Source organism: Falco rusticolus, chromosome 7 (genome assembly GCF_015220075.1).
Source record: "Falco rusticolus isolate bFalRus1 chromosome 7, bFalRus1.pri, whole genome shotgun sequence".
Taxonomy (NCBI): Eukaryota; Metazoa; Chordata; class Aves; order Falconiformes; family Falconidae; genus Falco; species Falco rusticolus.
The window spans coordinates 10,935,640-10,957,152 of record NC_051193.1 but is presented as its reverse complement, the minus strand read 5'-3'; the positions used below and the strand labels follow the sequence as shown (position 1 = coordinate 10,957,152).

The window sequence follows — 21,513 nt, the reverse complement described above, 5'->3', positions numbered from 1 at the left end:
GGGAAAGGAAGCCACAAATTATTCACCAAAAATGTACTTACTTGTAGTAGCAGATATCATGGCCTGCCCGAAGCCAGCGAGGCCTGCCCTGGAGAGCTTCCTTCACGGAATACATGACCAGCTGCATGCCTACATAAAACAAGACAGTTTCAAGTGACATGACTTCCCTGGCTAGAAAGAACAAGGGTGGGGAGGAACAGGCTAAACAAGAAGCATCGTTATTTTGTCTGTGCTCTCTCTGCAGGTAGTTTATGCAGAGTGAATAAATTTCCCAAAGCCTCATGCTCTGTTCTGATATAGGCATGTCTGTACAAAAAGCACCTCCAGAAGAAATGAGCTGAATGGAGTTCATTTGAAAATAAATTATCCTAGCAGCCTTTGCAAAGGAAGACTTCAGGCTGCTCCATTTACTAACAGAGGAAGAGAAAGAAAAGAATAGGAATCAAAGTATCAACAAGATCAGTAATTTGGTTAGTCCAGTATTTTATGCTTGGCTGCACCTTTACTGAAACCTTAATCCTACCACTGCATTAGAGATGTGTCGCGCATCCAGTCCTGTCAGAATGTTGCAAGCAAAGCTAGAAGATTTTAAACTTGCCATTAGACCTAAACAATATCGATGCGTCATAAATACTGATAATGACAGCATCCATCTTTGAATACCACATTATACCAGAAGAGGACTTCTTCCTGACCTCCAAAATATTACCATTTTGTGCCCCCAAGGTACAAGGCTTTCTCTCATCCAAGTTGCGTATGTTACAACTCCGTGAAACCCGCCCATCTGCAGGCAGTTTTTGTATCAAATTCCTTTGCTCTACACACCTGTCAGCTCTTTCACAGGTATGGTAAGGATCCTGCCCTCACCAGTGAAGCTCTCTGCACAAGATGTCCCTGGTGAGCTGCTGGGGGCTGCAGGGCTGGCCTCTGCCCTGGGGTGGTGCCAGACAGCTCCAGTGGACCCAGCACAGCTTTGGCTGAGCCCAGCAATGATGGTGGCTGCACTTCTGTGAAAGCGTATTTGAGAAAGGGAAAAATGCCCTTTCAAATATTGATGCATGTTGCTAAGTTGCCCCCTGAGCCTTCTTTTGGCTGTTCTTGTGCTGGGAGGAGGTGATGCTTGAAAGGCGTTAATACTGATGACATTATTTCCATGAGCAGCTATTCAGTTTCCCTTCTTCCTCTGGGTTTCTCTGATAAACTCTCCAGCACTGTAAAAGCTAGCAAGTCTTTCCAGTTCACCTTTGGCTGAGGTGTGGGGTAGCACTAACTAGCCTACAGCGAGGAGTAACCTCTATGTTGCTCTTTCCTGAACCAGCACTGTGAGCCACATACAAGAAAGAAGCAATTCTGTGTTTGGTTCTAGGACGTGGGCCACAGTGAATTTTGAGAGACACAGGCCTGCCCAGAAGCCCAGTTCATCAGGTGGGGGATGTGAGGCTCAGGGGCTGCAGTGCTCCCAATATCCCAAACGCCAGCTTCTACCCTTCTCTGGGAGTCCAAAGGAGACATGCACCAAACTGCTCAGAGCAATGGTTGATACTGGTCTGCCATCTCATTGTAATACAAAATAAATTTTCTAAAAAGTGTCTTTCCTTTCCACTTTCCCTATGGAAACATTCAGTTTTAGAAAAAAACCAACCAAACAAACAAAAAAAAACAAACACCAAAACACACAAATCAGGCTTTTGACAAAATCCCATTATTTCTCATGGTAGAGTAAGTTAGTGGGAAATGGGAAAGGAGAGAGGCAGAGGCTGCACCTCCTGATTACTCTGCTCCTGGTCACAACTATTTCACCAAATATCCTTTTTGATGATTTGGAAGTTACACAGTGCCATCTAACCAAGAGGAAAAGGGAAAGGAAAAATGAAAAGAGAGCAGTAACCAGGAGCCGTGAAGTATTGCCACCACATCCCGACTGGAAGCTTTTAGTATTATAGCATGGGCACTAGCCCAGGAAAGTGGAGAGGGAATGTAACAAATAAACACCATCTCTTACCAAGAGTCTCTGTAAATATTATGCATGTGCTAGAAGGGGTAGTGAGCCTTGCTCAGCCAAGCCAGATAAACTAGAGCTTCACTGCCCTCTCAGAGCAGCAGAAGTAACTGACAGAAGAACTGCTTTAACAGCCAGTCCCATGTACAAGCCATGCAAAAGCAAGCCATGGCTTAGCCTCCCTCCTTACGCCAGATGCTATTTTCACATTTTTCTTCCAAATAGATTTTTCACTGCATGCTTGAACATGAGTCATGTACAATTTCAGGTGCACAAAATGAGACTCTAAATGCTGACAACAGCCAAACTAGTAAATAACAAGCAACCTTCCATCAATAATGTCCAGAATCTGTAACTATGAAGCTACTGGTGGCTGTATCAGAGGTACTATTAGGGTTTAGAGGAGGATGTCAAGGTAGTCCATTTCCAGGCTGCTACCAGACACACCACACTGAATTGTTTGGTAATTCAGGGAAGCAGAGTAAGATGACGAGGAAAAAAAAAAAAAAAAAAAGAAATAATCATTTTCATTTGGGATCTATATGAATACTTGAACTCCAGCCTTCAGGGTTAAAGAGTAAATGCCTTATAATTCATTGTGCTGTTCATCCAGCCAGTTTCACAAATACAAGTGACAAGTCATTCCAGCTCCCAGTGTTATTTGTTTTAGGTACATTGATCCTGAGAGACTTCTCCTGGTGGTGTTGAAGGCTGTATCCACAGGGCTTCAGAGGAATGCAAGGTCTGATATTAGGGACTTATTAAACATTCTGCGTCAGGTCTTGAGCTGGTGTAAATTAACAGAGCTCCATGGAAACAAATAAAAATACCAGCCTATGCCAGCTAAGAATTCAACCCACAGTCTCCATGCAGAAGATACAATTTCTTTTCTAAAATGGGCACTGAAGGCTGGGATTTGCCCTGCCTGTTCCTCAGCAATACCGCCTTCCTCCTGAACTGCAGACTGTGACAGGAGTTCAAAGACAACAAGGAAAAGTAATTTTTTTATCACTAATATCAGCAGAAGTCTCAGCAGGTCTGAAGGAAGAGATATCTTTTTGGGTAAGCCCAAAAAATCATGGATATTTGTCTGAGGATTATCTGCTTTTACTTGAATCTTAGAAGCATTTTCCAGTACTATGCTTCTCATTCAATTCCAATGGATGGTCTTTTTTCCCCTCTCCCAACCCTAGTGCCATTCTTCCTCAGTTCTGGTCTCTAAACACAGAATAATGACAGGCTTTTTTCCCCACAAATCCTCTCCCAGTTCTCGGTATTCAGTTTACTCCTCAGTCCTCCTGAGGATAGAGAAAGGTCCTTTGACAAATCTAAAGTAACTCTTTAAGTGGATTTCAGGGCAGATAAGGTCAAACTTACAGTTTGCCTTACACTTACAGGCATTGGAAGTTTGAAACCTTTACAGCACTAAAAAAGACATTCTTCTGAACAGAGGACTACCCCAATTCTCCAAAGACCCATACCATAATTAAATTGGCTATTGAACTTCTCACAGTTGATAATGTTGAAGCGATAGGGAACTGCTAATTTCATGTCACGGACTTCAAAGTAGAACCACTGGTGATGCTGGTTGCTGTTCACATCTCCATTCATAATTAAGTCATACTCAAACCTGTAAAAGACCAGAAAAAATGGTGGCCATGACGACCTGAGCAGTCTGCCACTGAACCTGCTGAGGACAGCAGGCTGTACAATCAAGTTCATTAATACCCTGTGAGAGTCAAAGAACACCATCAAACTAGCTGTGCCCAAACACACCATTAAATACTCACACTGTGTTAGTCACGTCAAAACATTTTGAGCTCTGTTTTCCCACTCCTCTTACTTTCATGACATCTAGGTGTTGGAAGGCATGATAAACTCTGTGTCATGTAACCTGCTTCCCTGGCTGACCCTTTCCAAACCCAGGAGAACTCCCTCATTTCACACTGCAGTCACAGCAGAAAGGCAGGCTGGGACACGGCCGCCACAGACGTACTTACTCACGCACTTGGATGGCTTTGTGAAGGTTTCCCGACTCAAACTTGGAGAAGAATGTCAGGCAGCCTGGAGCACCTGGGCTTGAGTTACTGCAGCAGATCAAAGCAGGGATACATATAGCAGGTTGCTTCAAAGACAAGCCTTCCCCAGCACCTTTTGTGCACTAAAATAGGGGATTATATATATATATATATATATTTTTTTTTTTTTTTTTTATGAGCAAGACCCTGAGAAGTAGCAAGAGGTGAGCAAATCCATAATCTTCCAATCCAATGCAGCATTTTTCTCTACCGTTGCTTAATGACTCTAAATCACATTTTCTTTTCCTTTCCCAATACTCCTTTTTGTCCCAGTTCACATTTGCTTTCTATATTTCAGTTACTTTTCCCACTGACTTACTCCCATCAGTTTAAGTGCACAAGGCAGCTTTATACAATTATGATACATTTAATCTTCCCTCATTGATATAGTTTCTTTCTCGTAAAGCTTAGAAACCCTTAAATTAATCTTGAACAACTTCATAACTTTCTTCTACTTCAAACTGTCCTTCACCTTTTTTCCCTCTAAAGTATGTTCTCCGAGTCACTCATCCTTCCACTGAATGCAATTTCTTCATATTTGGGACCCTCTCAACTGCCCTGTGCTACATCTTCTCAAAGACCACAATGGCTGGCCATGGCCGAGCCCTTAAAACAGTTCACAAGGCTGGATGTACGCTTTTCAGAAACCTTTTTTAAGTGCCACACCTTCCAGAGTACATCTGTAGCCTGTGACACTGGCTGCACTCTCCGTGGGAAATGCTCCTTCAGGGTGCAGAGAGACTGCTTCTGGATCCACAGGCACAATTCCCAGCATCAGCCTGCATGCTTCTGTTCCAAACCACCACAGGCAATGCAGGCAGATCCAGAGACATCATGCTGTCCCTTTGATGTACAGATTTTCTTGTTCTGTCTAAAAAAGTTTTGAGACTCTCTTGCTCCAGTGACGTCCACAATAAATCCTTTCCCCAGAGCCACGTACAAGGAATCTAGTCCTCCCGTAGATTTTTCCTGTTGGGCTTTTACCTCCTAGGTTATTTCTTCTATATCTTTACCAGAGCCGAATAAGTAAACTGAGCTCACAACCTAACCCAGCACTGACCATGCCCCTGGTTACAGTACTGAAATTAAGTTACCCACCTGGGCTCGTCTAAATCAAATACAGTTCTGCCTATCATGTCACCTGGCTGGATTAGGCGGCGAACATCATCTAGTACTTTGTCCCTAGGGAAAAATAATAAAAAAGGCAAATTATAATGACACTGTGAGAAATCTCAGTATAGAGTGATTTTGTAGAAGAAATATGAAGAGGCTTAGGAAATTCTTTTGAAGAACTGGTAAGAAAGAGGACATCTTTGTGCTAATTTCAAGTGAACTTAATTCCAGGTGAATTTAATTTGTTAGGGGCTTTGTGGGGTTTTTTTGTTTCTTTGTTTGTTCGCTTTTTGTTTGTCTTTTTTTTGGGGGTGTGTGTGTCATTTTTTTTCCTTGGTTGGTTGGGGGGTTTGGGTTTTTTGTTGGTTTGTTGTTTTTTTTTAAACCATGAGAAAGCTCCTGTTCCCATCTGTAATTCCCATTACAACAAGATGCCTTTTGGGTTAAATGACTGATTCTGTAAAATTTCTATTCTCTACAGTATTCTGTCAAGTTTTATTTATCCCCAGTTCTTCCCAGTCACTGTCAGTCTCCCAAGCAGCCACCCTTGTTCTGTGAGGAAATACGTGCCATAACTTATAAACCTATTAGTCTGTCTCATAGTGAATCTTCATTCTAAATCAAGCTAATTTTCACTCATTATTAAACTGAAGTTCTCTGATCCCTAAAGATAGTCAGATGTGGAATACCAGATTTTCTTCCTGACCTTTGCAGCTATCATGTCATGCCCTAAAGCATGATATAATTATTCCCATTTTAGCTGTACAGTTACACATGTTATTAGAGTCATAAATGCAAAGCTTTTAGAGCAACAGTGCAAGGAGAAGATTAACAAGTGATTTTGCCTCTAAATAAGATTTTTAGCCTTTATATTTGCTGCAGAAAGAATCACCATCTCTCTAGAGGTCAGAAATTAGTGGTCTTCACAAATGTCATTTGATTACCGTTGCTCAGCTTTAAAGTTTACCATAGAATCTAGCCTCTTTTGGTACCTGCTAATAATTCCCTATACCACCAAAAAGAAAGGTCAGGTCATTGCACCAGTCACACATGGAACAGACCTTGTCCCTGCTGCTGCTCTCTGACTCACAACAGACTTCCCAGAAGCAGATACACATGCTAGGGAAGGAGGAGAAGATTCTGGAGGACCTTTTGAAGCAGGCAGAGAGCAAGAGGAACAGTAAGAAGGGACACAGCAGCAGAAGGGTAGACGGGGAGATTCCCAAGAGCAACCTGACACAGACACACAGCTCTGAAGGGACAGAAAGGATTTTTCCTCAAAGAGCCAGATGGGACCCAATGTTGCAAACACTAAAGGTGGCTGGATTAAGAGTAAGACTGAAGGCAAAAACATATCCCAGAAGGATGCAAAGTCTTCTCCATCTCGAAAATGAACTTATTCTCACTTGTACTTAACAAGGTCACAGATTTGCAGCTCATTCTGGATCTTGGTCTGCTTGCTTTAAGAAAAAGCCACTAGTAAGTCTATGTCAGAGCTTTGAGCAGCTTAGCCCCATCACACACATAGGTACATCGATACATTCATCAATAACTAGTTTAATCAATAACAATTTGGAAAATGAGCTAGGGGAGTCTTTATGGATTCACAGAAGTCATAAAAAAAAAATCTTACTCCAGGGTAGACACTACCAGCTTAATCTAAGAGATAGAAAGCAACGCACAGTCAGTTCACAACTCATCCACTGACACACAGAAAGTCCGTGTCAGAGATAGGAAACAGGCTGGCCGATTCCTAATCCTGTTTGTAATCCAGTTGGATACCATTTCCCTTTCTTCAGGAAGAAAACCCAAATAAGACCATCCTGCTGTTTGGCCTTGCGGCAAATCATTGGATATCCCAAAATTTGTTCTAGAACTTCTTAAGACATTCAGAGGTGTTATAGTTAGAACCTACATAAACCAGTTTTGAGGCTGAGAGAGCTCCCATTGTGGTAATTAAAGCACAATCACCTTTGAACCCCATATTTGCGCTCCAGCATGGGCTTGCTGTAAGAAGGCGGCTGGTGACCCCAGAAATCGGGGAAGGCCAAGTCTTTGTAGTCCAGTATGGACTTAACACACTTGGCCTTAGCTACGTAGAAGCGAGGGCTGTGGAATGGGATATCCCCTTGGTGTTTCTCCAGAAGATTTGTCACTATGTCTGAGCTCTCCAGCCTCCCTCCAGGACTAGGATTGATTGAGGCCTCACAGTCAGGGTAAAACATATTTTTGTACCAAGCAGCATCTTTTGGGAGAGGACGCAAAGCAAGCGCATGACTCCTGGCTGGATCTTCCTCTTCACAGGAGTCTACACCTTGGGCTGCTTCTCCAATGTCTCTCTTTTCGTTGTTTTGATCCCATCTGCATTTCTCCTTCTTTGTCCAGCTCTGCAGTGGGACTTTGAAGTCCTTTTCCCCTGGATCTGGTCCTGCCTCTGTGACACTTTGATTTCTCCATCTGTAGTTCAGATGTTTTGCAGAAGTAGCACTGGGAATGCAATGACAGAGAGCAGAGGGAAGCCTCTCAGTCCTGTCCTCCAAGGTCTTCTCTTCCTCAGACTCTGATTCAAGCTCCTTTAAATTTAAAAAGCAGAACAAATTAAAAGAAACTAAAGACAGATTGTGCCTCCTTCCAGAGGAAACCTTTCAGGGAAGAAAGAGAAAATATTTTCTCAAATCTCCCAAAGCTGTACTCATCCGATAAAACAGCCAGAGTAAAATCAGCCCATGGACCACCTGCCAGAATTTCTCTATCCACAAAGCTGCTTCAACAGTAGTCCTCAGAAACTAAAAGGATCAGATTGAGTCATTTGGGTGAGTCATCTCCAACCAACACTGATTGTTCTAACAAATTAGGGAACATAATTTGCAAGGCATTTTTTAAAAACGTAAATGTTACAGCAGGGTAAAGGAGGCCAATCTGTCATGCAAAACTCCACCCCTGCCTTCATGCAAGTGTATAATTTAATCCCATTTGGCTACTTATGGTCATAACAACTGTCACAGCATTGTGTGTACAGCAGCTATATTAAGCCAGTTGTCCTTTCCAGATTCATATTTGAAACAGTTTTTAGCTCTCCTAAATTCCAAGACTTGTAACAAGTGCAATACTCTATTTCTTGTCCCAAACTGCAATAGAACAATGATTCAAACTGTGCATTTCACTCAGTGGCAGTGCAATCTTGTCAGTACCCCCTTTCAAGTATTTCTTAAACTCTTGAATATTCACAAATAAAGGAAGCCACACTGTGACAGTACCTGAAAATCATGGGAAAGTTCTGGGCACATTGCTTCATATTGTCCAAGCTCTTCCTCTGGCCGGTCAAGCACTGGCCTCGACCTCAATTTGTTCACATCTGTCTCCAAATCATAATCCTACAACACCAGAATTAGAACGCATTTTATATTAAACGTGCCCAACAAGATGACTGTTAAAGCAATATTCTGCTTAATACCCTTGGTTTCTAATGACATCAAACTCATTTAATGAGTCCTATAACTGTTCTTCTTATAGTCATAAAGGCTGTTAAAGTCATTTTAGGAATGGAAAATAGAGGCACAAGAGGAAAAAACTACACTCTGAAAAGGTGGAATTTGATGTTTTGGTATTTGAGCACTTAAGTAGAGATACCAGGAAAAGATGGTTTCAAACAGGTCTCAAGATGGAAACTTGAACCTTTTTATAAGCACCTCAGCTTGGGAGGTTTCAAAATAAGAAACACCAACAACTACTAGTTATTTCTGAGCGTATCATCCATTCCCTTGCTTATGCTGCATAAACCAGTAGGCACAGGTCGTCAAGGTGTAATCGGTAATATTACGATTCAAAGAAACACTAATCAAATAAATGTGTACTTAGCAAGAAAATTCTCAAAGTATTTTGAAGCCAAAACTGTCCTCACAGGCCACCAGCAAAATTAGAAAATTTGACACCTCTACCTTTGATTTAGGCTACCACGTGGTTTCTCTGAGTGCCTACCAATCAACTGAAAGGCCCACATCCATATCACTGAACTTGCAGGCACTAATTGCCTATATTTTATTTCCATCACTAAATGCTGCTTATAAAACCCTGTCAAATTCTTGCCCAATACATCTTCTAAAGTCTCCAACTTTCCCGATACTTTTCTATCAAAAAAAGCTTTTTAAGTCTCAACCATCAGCTAATCGGGGATAAGAACTGTTATCTGAAACTTTCACAAAGGCAACTCTGCATTGATATACAGCCTCCTCCATAGCAGATATAAGAACCAAAACCAAACTGTTCAGTTTGTCAAACATTCAGGCATTTCATAAGAAACCAGGAAAATATGGGGCAAGAGGGTGGGATGGAGACATGACATTGACTATTGGACATTACACTACAGCATTATTCAAATAATTCAACATGTCACTATTAATTATGCTTCATCAAAGGCCAGCAAAAAAGTTATTTGCTCCTGATAAATAGACTAATTTCTGAAGCTGTTATCAAAAGAAAAAATAATAATTGCCTGAATGCAAAAGCGTCCATGACATTTCAAACCCTGAGCCACACTTACATTGCAAAGCGGAGTTTGAACTGCTCTTTGGGCCAGAGTACGAGGTCAGTTAAAAGGATTTGCCACTAAGCGCGCAAGAATGATGCATAAGCAGCTTCAACCTTGCTGAAGATTTGGGTTGAGAAGGGTAGATGGTTGATGTGGTGATTTTGGTTTTGGTAGAACTGTCTGAACAGCTACTGATGGAACTGTAGAGCCAAGTTTCAGTTTGGTTGATATTACTAGTATGCATAGATATGTGTTATGTAGCTGTGAAAATGTTTGTAAGCCATATAAATATCAAGAAACATGGTGCAAATGGTATCTCATAAAAAAAAAAAAAAGATAAACAAAGTTCATTATCCATTCCCTCCTTGCTTTCCCTTTAGAAAGATTTGTCACAGGAGATATATGACCGGCATACCAGACAAATAGTGCTTAAAACTCACATTCAGAGCAAGCTCTTAGGAAAAAAAAAAAAAAACAACAAACAAAAACACAAGAAAAACTGCTCACATCTACTTGGTAAATCCTTATGAATAATGAAATAGTTCAGAGGCATATAGGCTCTGTTTCTGAATGAATAACTAATTAAAGAAGGAGATAAATTCACTATGAACCTTATTCCTAATGAGCATCTTGATGAGCTCTAATATTCAGATAAAAACAGTCAGACAGGGGCAAGTTAGGACACTGAGCTAATGTGGGTTTTTTTAAAAGGCTTCCTTTTTTTCCATTGGAAAAACTTCAGTTTAACACTTGAGGAGAAAAAGACAGGGCAAATAATGAAAATACCCTTCCACAAGAGTCTCAATCATATCTAATTAGATGGCATTTGCAACTTACTTTCTTTAATTTGCCTTCCCAAACCACTTTATATGGATAAGAATTATTGCAGCATTCACTACTTCACATTTGTGTATGAGCTTGCATGCATTTTCACAAAAAAACCTTTGCACTCTCCTCCTCAGCTGGTAGGGGTTTGTTTGCCAGTTAGGTCATGACAGGGAGCGTGCAAAGGGAGAAGTCAGAAAAGTATTGAATAATTCATTGTATTATTTATCTGTGCGCAGCAGCAAATAAAGAAGTAATATAGGTTCACCTGCCCCAGCTGTGGCTTTAAAGAACTAGCCTTTTTCTTAGGATGCACAGCCTAAATATGCTCTGATATGGGAAGAAAAAGAGGGTTGGTCTTTCCTAGATGCTAAGTCAATTTTCCCCTACTAAGTGCCATTTCTGGTCTATACCTAGAGGAATCAAAGATCCATCATTTATCCCTGATGGTGCGTGTGATTCTAATAGTCACTGGTCAGCCTCTGTGCAGGAACAGAGAAGTCACCAAACCCACACCGTCCTGGGTGACAAGCATGGCAATTAATAAGCTAAATGCAGGGGATTCTCTTCAATGAAAGTCAGAGCTTTCTCTTTTCCTTCTTTCAGGTATCCTTCTATAATTAACGAAGTGTGTTTATGTGGGACCACATGCACACCTACATTCTCTGCTTAGACAGCTTATCAGGATGTCAAAATGGACACCGAAAAGTTTTACTTTCCAGTATGTGGATGATTAAGGAAATTATGGCTCATATACCTACTTCCTCCTTACTCTCCACATCCTCATTATCCAGGTCTTTTTCAGCCTCTTCATCTCCATCACTTTCATAGTCACCTGCAGAAGTAGAAAACAGGTAGAGGCAAGAGCACTCAACCTAATAACCCTCTCAGGCCCTCCACAGAATTATACGTAATCTCTTCTATGTGTGCCACACATGCCTTCAAACTACAATGCACCACTACCCTGATTAAACCAGATCCCATTTGTTAATCTAGTATAAATGAATTTGGCACTAAATCTCCCACTTTTTAAAGCTCTTTTCTCTTGGACTGGAGCACTGCCTTTCAAAACCATGACAAATGTCACTGTGATATGGATCCAGCTCGTATTACAAAGCAATACAGAGATTTTCTGCTTGGCTGCAATGATATTACAGGACGCTTTTAATCTATATTATCTAGATTAGAGTGGTTTACTGCTATCATCATTATTGTATTTGAGCATCTTCCACATGAAACTGAAAGGGACAGAGAAATTGCTTGTGTGTATCATGGAGTCTGCTGTTTCTCCTTTTCTGTGGGGTGGATATCCTGCCTGTGCTCGAGTTCTGCTTTTCAGCAAGAGCCCACATCTTTTACTCATGCAGCATGACTGCTATCTGCTTTTATTTTATGAAGGAAAAAGGATTCCTGCAATTCTTTACTGAAAAAGCTGCAGGGCAGTGCTCCCTCCACAAACAGTCACACACAGGCACAATTGTCTCTCCCTAAGTTGTTGCAGAGTGATGGCATCTCCAGCTTCTGCTATGCCCATTCTGTTCCATTATTTTTTGGATAATAGAAGGATTTGGGCTTTTTTTTCCATTTCCTTGCTCCTTTTAATCTTATCTCATTTATTCTCCAAACAGAATCTCCAGCTTCAAGAAGACTTGGGAATAGCTTCATTTCTACCGAGTGACAATGTAGTCCATCAGATTAATTTTGACCATAAACCTCAGGACTAGGCTGTCAAGAGTCCCCTACAGAGACCCCACACTTAATCCTGATGTTGCGGTCCTTTTTGTCCTACTGAACTCACCCTTCAGCCATTTACCTTCAGATCCCTCACATGAAGGTTCAGCCTTGGCATTCCCAGGAAGAGGGAAGGAATAGGAACTTCTTACTGTCACCACAGGCAGAGGCTCCTTGGGGTAGCACTTTCTCAGAATATGAGTCACAGTGTTTACGATAGGATCCAGATTTTTGCAAGATAAACAGTCCTAGGAACCAAAGGAGAACAACGTTAAGAACTGCCTCTGACAATTGCCCTGCCTATTACATGCAATCCCTCAGAGCAGAGGCACTCTTCCGATTGGAATATGAAATCTTTATATCTATAGTCTCCTCCCCTCCCCCCTTCTTTTTCTCCTTTCTTTCTTCTCTCCTTTTTACTATTAAAGAAATATGCCTGGAACAGCAAGACCTCAAGTTCTTGCAGTCCATTGCTTACAGAAATACAGGCTAGCACAGAGCTCAGGGGACTTGCAGTGATGCAGAAGACACTGCATCCCCTAGCTCTGCTCTAAGACATTACAGTCAGGTTATACCGAAGGAAAGCATGATAACAGCATAAGCTGAAATATCCTAGCTAACACAAGCAACAGTAGTACGGAAGAGATATATTCTTTAATATGGATTTTAAAAAGTCCTACAGGGAGCCCATGTATATGTTTTGGCTGCCAACACATGCCAAAATCTGTGCTTCTGCATCTTCAGCACAACTATACCCAGAGCTATCATGCTAAAACCAACACAGGTAAACTATCACAGTTAACACCATTATTTCACTGTAGTCAGTGTGCACAATGTATACTCAGAGAGAGCATTCCCGCTGTACTCTATTCTACATGGCTAAGCACTTGGCCCAATAATTAGTCTGAAAGATCACTATATATTACCTAGTCATAAAATACTGAGTTCCTGCAGTATCCCACATTTTTTACTCCTATAATCCAAAGTAGGAAATAGAAGTGTAAGAAGTTACAAGAGCTCAGATGTTCTTTGATGATGTAGAATATTTTTGTATTTTTATTACCATGCTATGTAAGTGAACTCCTTGGTCTTTTGTTGCAAAGAGAACACACCACCACCCCCACCCCCCACCACCCCAAGAACTACAAGCTAAGACCCCCCGGGAGATCACAGTAGCTGTATGTCTTAAAAATAACAGAGACAGGGAGTTTGGATAAGCAAATTACAGCTGCTGCAGAAAGGTGAAGTTTTTTTTAAAACCGATAGGTGCGATGCTCAGAAGACCAAGCCTTCAGATTTTCCCCCAAAAAAGCACATCTGTACCACAGCCTCCATCAGAGAGGGTGACTGATCAAAGTAGCATCCCACCTAAGTTCACGTGTGCCTATCAGCATGTTATCTTTAGTGGCTTGGGACTGACACTTAGCTCATCAGAACAAGAATGAAGTCAAATAAGCAGCATGAATGTGCTATAAGGCAAAAGAGGAATATTACAATATATTCTAATACTATTTAATATTTTTGCATCCCTTCAGCACAGATAAAACATAACAGCCCAGAAGGCAGAACAGAGACTTTGCACCATTGTCTGACAGCTCATAATTAGGATTTGGGCTAGACAATAAAAAAATAATAAAATTCAGTAGAACCAGGGAGGTGACCAAAGAACATAGCAAAGTGCTTTATTATAATCAGGAACATGAAAATGGCTGTATTGGGGTGGTTTTGGTTGTACAGGATTTCATTCTGTTTTCTCATGTATGATTGAACAGCATTATAAGAGTCAGTGGGATTAACAAGGATCCCTGTAGGGAGGCTAGAAAAATCATCTAAAGCTGACATGCTTACAAGCCTCACTACAAGAATCTTAATACGTATTTCTAGATTTCTGGCTGTTAGGAACAAGGGGGAGAGAAAAGACAATTTTGAAAGCATCTCCAAGGAAAGTTTTATTCTGGTTAGAGCAAACACCATGGAGAACTAGTTTCTATTCCCAGTGTTTCAATTTATTCACATGGCGTTCGGTTGCCTTTGTTTGCTTGTTATTACAAGAAAGATAGGGAAAGTTTGTCTACATGTGGGAACAGAATAACATTCTTGAACAGTACTATTATAGTTTACTGAAACTGTTCTGTTTTTACTAGAACAGTGAACAGAGCTGTATAAGTGTCTGCCTTGGGCCAGCCATCTTAATTCGTTGCCAAGTGAAATGAGGTAGTCAAGAACAAGGCATGTTCATCTAGACAATGAACTTCCACACATAGAGTTATTCAAGGATGTTGCTTGAAAGCCACGTTTTTCTTTACAGCAAATTCACTTACAAATGCAAACAAGCCTTGAGATACTTTACAGGGAATTTGTGGGACTGTTTTCATTACTGTTCATAAAGTGCTGTCGATTCCCAGATAACAGAGTTTACAGATGACTGAAAAAACATTCCACCACTGTATTGGAAAAGCCTTTTTTTACTGACATCTGAGAAACAGACAGAAGACTGCTTTGTATGTGTGTAAACTATCCCATTTATTTTGTAGTGAGATATTGTGAATGAGGAAAGAGTGAATCCCTAGCTCAGAAAGCCCATGTAAAGCTAGCCCAAATTCAGGGGATTTGCTTTTTAGCCTCCACACTCAATCTTTTCTCTAGCGAATCTGGAATACTCCACATATTCTGATACATTAAAAAAGGGAGGTTTCAATATGACAGTAAGGCAAAAGGTGATGATGCTTATGGATGCTACACCTGGGAAATATAGAGTGGAATATAGGATAATATTATCTGAGAGTAGACCCTAGTGCAGGAAGGTTGAAAAGAAATCAGATGAGCTTAAAAAGTCAGATGGAAAAATGATAAAATAGCAAAATAATGTTCAATGCACCAGTATCTTCTAAAGTGGGTACAAACCTGTTTTCTTGTCTCCGAGCAGGCAGCGCTTTGTCAGTGCACACGAAGCCAGCCAGTTGCTAACATCAGTATACCATTTAACTGCCATGAAAGGCTAAGCGGAGCTTGGAAGAAGAAATGGGAGCAGAAAGTGCTTCCTTTTCACAAATGATTTAATTATCTAAAATAATTTGTCATTCCAGGTATGAGCAGCACTCAAAATATTTCTAAATTCTCCTCAAATATCTCTAAATTATCCTCAAATAAAGTAGCGGTCACTACTAATCTACACAAGCTTTGTAAACAGGAGTTCCACTGAAGGTTAAAACAAACCCATCTTGGCAAAGCTGTTTCCATTGCAGCAGAGATATAGATATATATATAAACTAAAATGTTTCAGCAGAACTTTTCTAGCCAGCTCTTAAAACCTTTAAAATTCTCATTAGCTGCCTAGAGTTCAGTCAAGGCTAACCACCACAGCCAGCAAATTCCTAAAGGTACCAAAATACTGTCTGCACACACAAAGAGCCGTTGCCTTCCCAGGCAGGAGTTGTTTTGCCTGCCCTGTCTCTCTCTGTCTTACTACAGCCCGCAGCTCCCCTCAGGAGAATAGCTTTCCCATTTTCTGTTTACTATGAAGATTATGAAGATTTCAGAGCCACAGCAGCCCCCACCTCAGAACAGAGCAGGGAAGAGCATGAATAAGACCTCCTAGGGCTGCCAGGCTCCCCCCGACACTTCATGTCTTGGAGACACACGATATCCCAAAGTAGTACGGAGGGAACGCTAGCTTTGAATTTATTAACCTTGGTAACTCCCCTTCCAAGATGTCCCTAGCAGTGCACAGCAGAAGAACAGAGCAAACCGGAGGCCCCTGCAGCTGTCGTTTCCGCTCCACTTCTAACCTTTGGAAGGATTAGCGTCCTCCGTGTTTACTGGAGCCTCCGTATGTCATTTCCTGTTTGTTCACCCAAGGTGACACCATATTTGTACTTTCCATGGGGTTGCTCCCAGGCTGAGCCATCAGGAGATGTTAGCTCAGAAAGCTACATGGGCTGAAGAAGGGTCTTGAGTGGGAACGAGCTGACATCTACCCTCAAGCAGCTGTTGCCATCCACCCTACTCAAGTTTCTGCAGACCAGGGACTTCTCATTAACAGAGGTCATACTCCCTGGAAAGATCTGCTTGTCCTGGCCACCTCAGCCCACCTGAAAAAGCAGTCAATTCCTCATGAGGAAAACAAAGTGAAAAAATTCTACAAGTCTACCATTTACTACTGGTAAGAAATATTTCGGTCACAGGAAAATTGCTCATGACAGCAATGGGAAAGGTGAAGAAGCAAATACACTGGATCATAAGGCAATGGATTTTCTGGAGGAGAAGAGGACAGGTTTTTCATTCTGTCTGTCATGGTCCTAGAATGAGACAATGCACTGGCCAGGAGGAATGACAATGGAAGCCCTCCTTGTGGAATCACATGGGTCAGGAACTGAAGGTTTCTCCATAAGTGACTTCCCCAAAGAAGCCTAAGGAAGCACATGGGTGAGAGAACCAGAAGGAACTCTTGCTGTCCTGTACCTGCCCTTTCTATACCTTACAGGGATCCCATCCTCAGAACCATGTCATCTTTCTTGGTGAACCCATATTAATGTTTCACAAGATTAAAACTGGGCTTCCTGAAAAACAGTTGATGGATGTTTCTCATATAGCAAAAGCCTGGCTAAGTCAACACTTTTTTGTGTGAAAGACTGATTGGGTGGAACTATCCATCCGGATACTCGAAAGAAAACACCTCATGAAACACCTAAGCAACTCTTCTGTGGAGATACTGCACTGCTGTCAGATGAAGTCCAAGCAACAGTAAGATCCACAGGGGTGGGGAAAACAAGCATTAAAAAGCCTGAACTACATTTTTCATGAAGCTCAGAAAGAATTAAAATTAGTTTTAAATATAAACATTTCAGCTTTTCTGTAGCACTAGCTGGGAAAAAGTCCATACTTTTTATTTTAACAATATCAGTTTTTTTTTCATTTGTATGTTATTTAAATTCAGGATAAAACTGTGGAATTTCCTGCGCTGTGAGGTAGGACCCAGCACTAACCACCAACCCATCTCACTTAAGCACAAAAGCACCATTTACCTGTACGCTTGTAAAGAGAATCTCCATACCCCGGGAGCCAAGGAAAGTCTCTCTGCCCAGCTGGATGTCGGTGATGTGCTTTAGGCAGAGCAGAAGACCCCTACGAATATAAATGTAGTTGTTGGAGACATCATTGTGATGCCAGTCTTGATACAGTCTCAGCAGTCCACCCAGGTAGCCTCTGTTCACTGCCCGTCGGCTGTTAGACTCTAGAAATGAAGGGAAAAGGCTGAATTAAACTCTTTCCGCTACTCACGCTGTTTGATAACCACATGGCTACTCGGAGCTCAAACTCAGACTGTAACACCTGCTCATTCTTGCTTAATGGTCTCAGTTTAAAAAAAAAAAAAAAAGTTGTTGGGTTTTTTTTTTTTTCTTTTTTGACAGTTTAGGATGTTGTTATTTCCTAAGGATGAGCTAGGCTCTTAGAATTATACATTAAAAAACATGAAGCTGTATCTCTCCTGTCCAGGTGGAAATGGATGCTCCAGAACCCTCCAGATGAATCAGACCATGGGTGGGGAAAGGGCAGAGCCTGTATCTCCTTCCAAGTGCTAATAAACTTGGTTTCAAGTGCAGCACCGTAAGAGTTCCTGAGGAGTGACAAAAGCTAAAAACCACTGAGATTAGTTGACAGCAGGTCATATAATCTTCACATACCGCTATACTTCAGTCTCAAGAGAACACCTTGCTGAGATCAACAAATCCAGAAACCTTTTAGCTGTATAATTCTGTCACAGCCAGTGAAATTATTTTTAACTTCTAAATGTATTACCACATATACCTGTATAATGAAAGACATGAATCAAATCATTCTAGAAACTCGCAGTATTTAAAAATTAACAAAACACAACCAACATAAGCAACAGCAGTTTAGGCTCCTTTTTTGTTGCTTTCTGGCTCTGAGATTTTAAAGGTCACATTCAAGTAATGTTTAAAAGGCTTTACTGCATGGGCAAGAAAACAAAGAATATACTTTTTCAAAAAACAAGCTTTATAAAAATATGAAAGGAAAGCTGCAAAGTTCCCTTAATCATGTATCTCCAGGATATCAGGCTAAAAGGAAAAGACTATAAAACTTGTGATAAAACACAAATTCTGCGGAGTATTTTAAAACACATCCCTTCACTCACTGGGTTCCTTGCCCTGCTCCACAGGACAAACATGAAGCCATACCAGACTCTAGGCTCCCTCCCTTCAGCCTAACCCTGCCTAAACATATTTTCCTGACTGGTCCTGACATTCCTTGCTGTGACACACATTAGAAGCTGTCAGGAGCTCAGTAGTCAACCAAGGGGCCAGGTAGCATACGTAAGACTGGAGCTCAGCTCCCTGAATACCAATCAGCATTTGCAGCTCACAACAGATGGCTCTTGGTATGGGATCTCCAGAGCCAGTAGGCTCCAATTCATTTCCAGTTCATTAAACAAAGTGCCAGAGCCTCTCACACCTGGAATGTTAAAGTCATCAGTGGGGATTAACAGGACAGGAGAAGCAGCTAGAGGTTAAGAGAGAGAACAGAAAGATGCTGCATTAAGCAAACCAGTAACAAGTGAAGGCAGGGAGCGAATAATCAGGAAGCAGCTAGTAGGCAGCAAGCCTCAGTCCCAGGGATGAAGTAGATGGAGGTACTGGAAAGTGGAAGGAAGTTGTCTGAAGTCATCTCAGCCTGCTTGCTGCCGTATATGAGCAAACCCTTACCTGGAGAAGGCACTGGAGGGTAGTTCTGCTACCTAGTCTTGTCCTGCAGTTTTCTCTACCATTGGCACCACAGGGCAGGCAATAAACAGCACCTCCAGAGCAGTTTACCATCTCTTTTTAATCCTGCTCCGCACCTTCACGCTACCCTGTTGAGATGTTTTTGCACCAACCTGCTGGTCTCACAGATCTGCCTGGTCTCCTATACCTTGGCCTGCAGTTCTTTGTAGCACCTTAACCCCTTGTTGTTAACCATCTCACACTAACTCTACCAGTACACTTGTATTTGAGGGCTCAGCGGTTGTCAGTATGCAGGAGGTCATCCTTCTCCTTTGACCTTCACTCTGTTTCTTTTTTCTAGTTGACTTTCTGCAAGAAAACTTTAATTGCTTCAGAATCCCTTATCAACCCCAATGATTTTATTCATGATTTCCTGTTAATCCTCAACCAGCTGTCATGTTTACTAACCTGCAGGATGACTAACCCCTTAAATCAGTCAATCTTCCTTGAAGAATTACTCAGAAAGCTCTGTAAAAGTCAATAAATATATAAAACATGACAAGAAGAAGCGAGTCAGGGACTGTAAGGTAGCGACAATTTAGATCAGACTCAAAGCTTCCCTGAACGGTTCAGAGGCAGACAAAATTGGACTAGATCTAGGGATTTACAGCCCCCAGCATCCAGTGCCTGAAGCCTAAGCTTTCTGCATCAGTGTTGATAGGACAAGGGTATTTCCCTTGTCCTGGAAAAGCACTATAGGTAGAGCTTCTCGGGGAATTTAATTTAAAAAAAAAATAATAAAAATCTCCTCATAAAATGTGTTTGTGAAGTTTTCCTCATGTCTTTCAGGACAGGCTTCCGTGTTTGGATCCCAGCTCCATAGGGACCAGAGCACACAACTGTCCCAGGCTCCAGTTTTTAATCGCTGGGTGAAAAGCATGGAGGAAGCTGAGCAAAATAACTTCGCTGTGTTTCCCTTCATGTTTTCTGGAATACTTATCACCTTTAAGATCAGAACAGTTGCTTTAAAAAGTGAAGCTGAGATAGCCTGTTCTGTGAGGAGATGGAAGAGGCAGGACTATAGTTTCCTCAGCACTTTGATCAGAAGCAATGATAATTACTTGCTGAAGGGGCAAAAAAACCATTTGTTTTGTTTGTCCTGTCTCATTTCATTGATTCTCCCCTGCTCTCCTGTGTTGTCAGTGTTTTTCTTGGTTTTTTCTTCCATTTTTTTCAGTTGTATAGTCAATAAATTAGGGAATAAATGAAGGAGGGAGTATGCCAAGATCTCCAGAAGGCAGAATGGAAAAAGGAGGCCTCCCCACCTGTCTGTGTCTGTTGGTCTCTCCATCTAGGGATGCACTTGCATGGGTATCTATCTATATTTTGGCACAAATACAGATGGTGGAAATGAATCATACAGGTACGAGCAGCACTGCACAGATTTGTAGGCAGCAAGAACCCACTCCTCCTGGAGTGAGTATGCATGATCTGTGTGGTAAGTGGGAAAGTGTCCTATGTCTTTTGACCTTTTCGCTGTTATTCTTTTGTTAGTCCCTTTCCTCATCCCTGGATGTGCCCAGTGGAAATGGAAGTTCTCCCTCCACACAGCTTTCAGCAGTGCCCAGGGGTGGTGCTGCCTATTGCGATTCCTGCATGGTCAGTGTGGCAGATGCTCTCTTGTTTGAACTAACGGAGCTTTGGTCCAGGCAGGCGCTCAGCAAGCACACCTAACTGGAGTTAATCCTGTTGTCTGAGGCTATTAGTGAGAACTCAGCACCAAAAAAATAGTTTGGCTGGAAACTGGGCTGATAAGCAGCCAAAACTATATTGACAGGAGAAAGTCTGACTAGAAATCAACCATTTTATGTTATAAATATCTGCAGCCATCAGGGCTTATTGAACTCTCCTTCCATACAGCTGGTTGCATGGCGATGATCTCCCCTTGAGCAGGGATGCCTCTCCAGGTGACCCCTCAAAACTGAGGGACCCCTTACCTGATCACCAGACATTCACGTGTTGGTAAGTGACATTTTGTTGCATGCACCTAACACTAAGATACGTATAGTAAGCTTATGATGTAGTTTTTGTATCCCATATTAAGTGTAGTGAACAGTAATTGACTGCCAATCCATCTGTACTTATTAAATAATTTACATACCTATTTACTGATTAAATAACTACTGTATCAGATCTGAGTGATCTCTGACTCTTCTGTGACAGCCTGTCTTCCTAGTCTTATTCTGGCATCTCTGGCTTTCTTTGCAAGGGTTTCAATTCTGCCTGCTGAGGCTGGGATAGGTGACAGGGGAGTGCTCGATGTCTTCTTAGTTTCACACACTTCTAGAACTGACCCTCCGTTTCTGCCTTGCTGGAAGCACTGCTGACCAGTGAAAGTTTAAGCACGGCAGCACAGAATACCTGGCCTGAATAATCCGTGCAGTTAGCCAGAACCGTTTGACATGGATGCACAGCCAAGGCATGGAAGCATCAAATGGTTAAAGATGCATCTAAATT

The 21,513-nt window shown here is 41.6% G+C and overlaps 1 protein-coding gene across 1 annotated transcript in view; it reads right to left on the bottom strand.

The window, feature by feature from the left end:
- Window positions 1–21,513, bottom strand: part of AGBL1 (ATP/GTP binding protein like 1) — a 332,766-nt gene that overhangs the window by 215,728 nt on the left and 95,525 nt on the right. The window contains exons 7-15 of the mRNA XM_037393817.1: window positions 17,299–17,507; window positions 12,357–12,522; window positions 11,305–11,378; window positions 8,448–8,564; window positions 7,162–7,763; window positions 5,176–5,259; window positions 4,000–4,086; window positions 3,481–3,629; window positions 42–129 (exon numbers count right to left, since the gene is read on the bottom strand). Of these exons, the coding sequence (XP_037249714.1) occupies window positions 42–129; window positions 3,481–3,629; window positions 4,000–4,086; window positions 5,176–5,259; window positions 7,162–7,763; window positions 8,448–8,564; window positions 11,305–11,378; window positions 12,357–12,522; window positions 17,299–17,507 (1,576 nt within the window). The remainder of the gene's footprint in view (window positions 1–41; window positions 130–3,480; window positions 3,630–3,999; window positions 4,087–5,175; window positions 5,260–7,161; window positions 7,764–8,447; window positions 8,565–11,304; window positions 11,379–12,356; window positions 12,523–17,298; window positions 17,508–21,513) is intronic.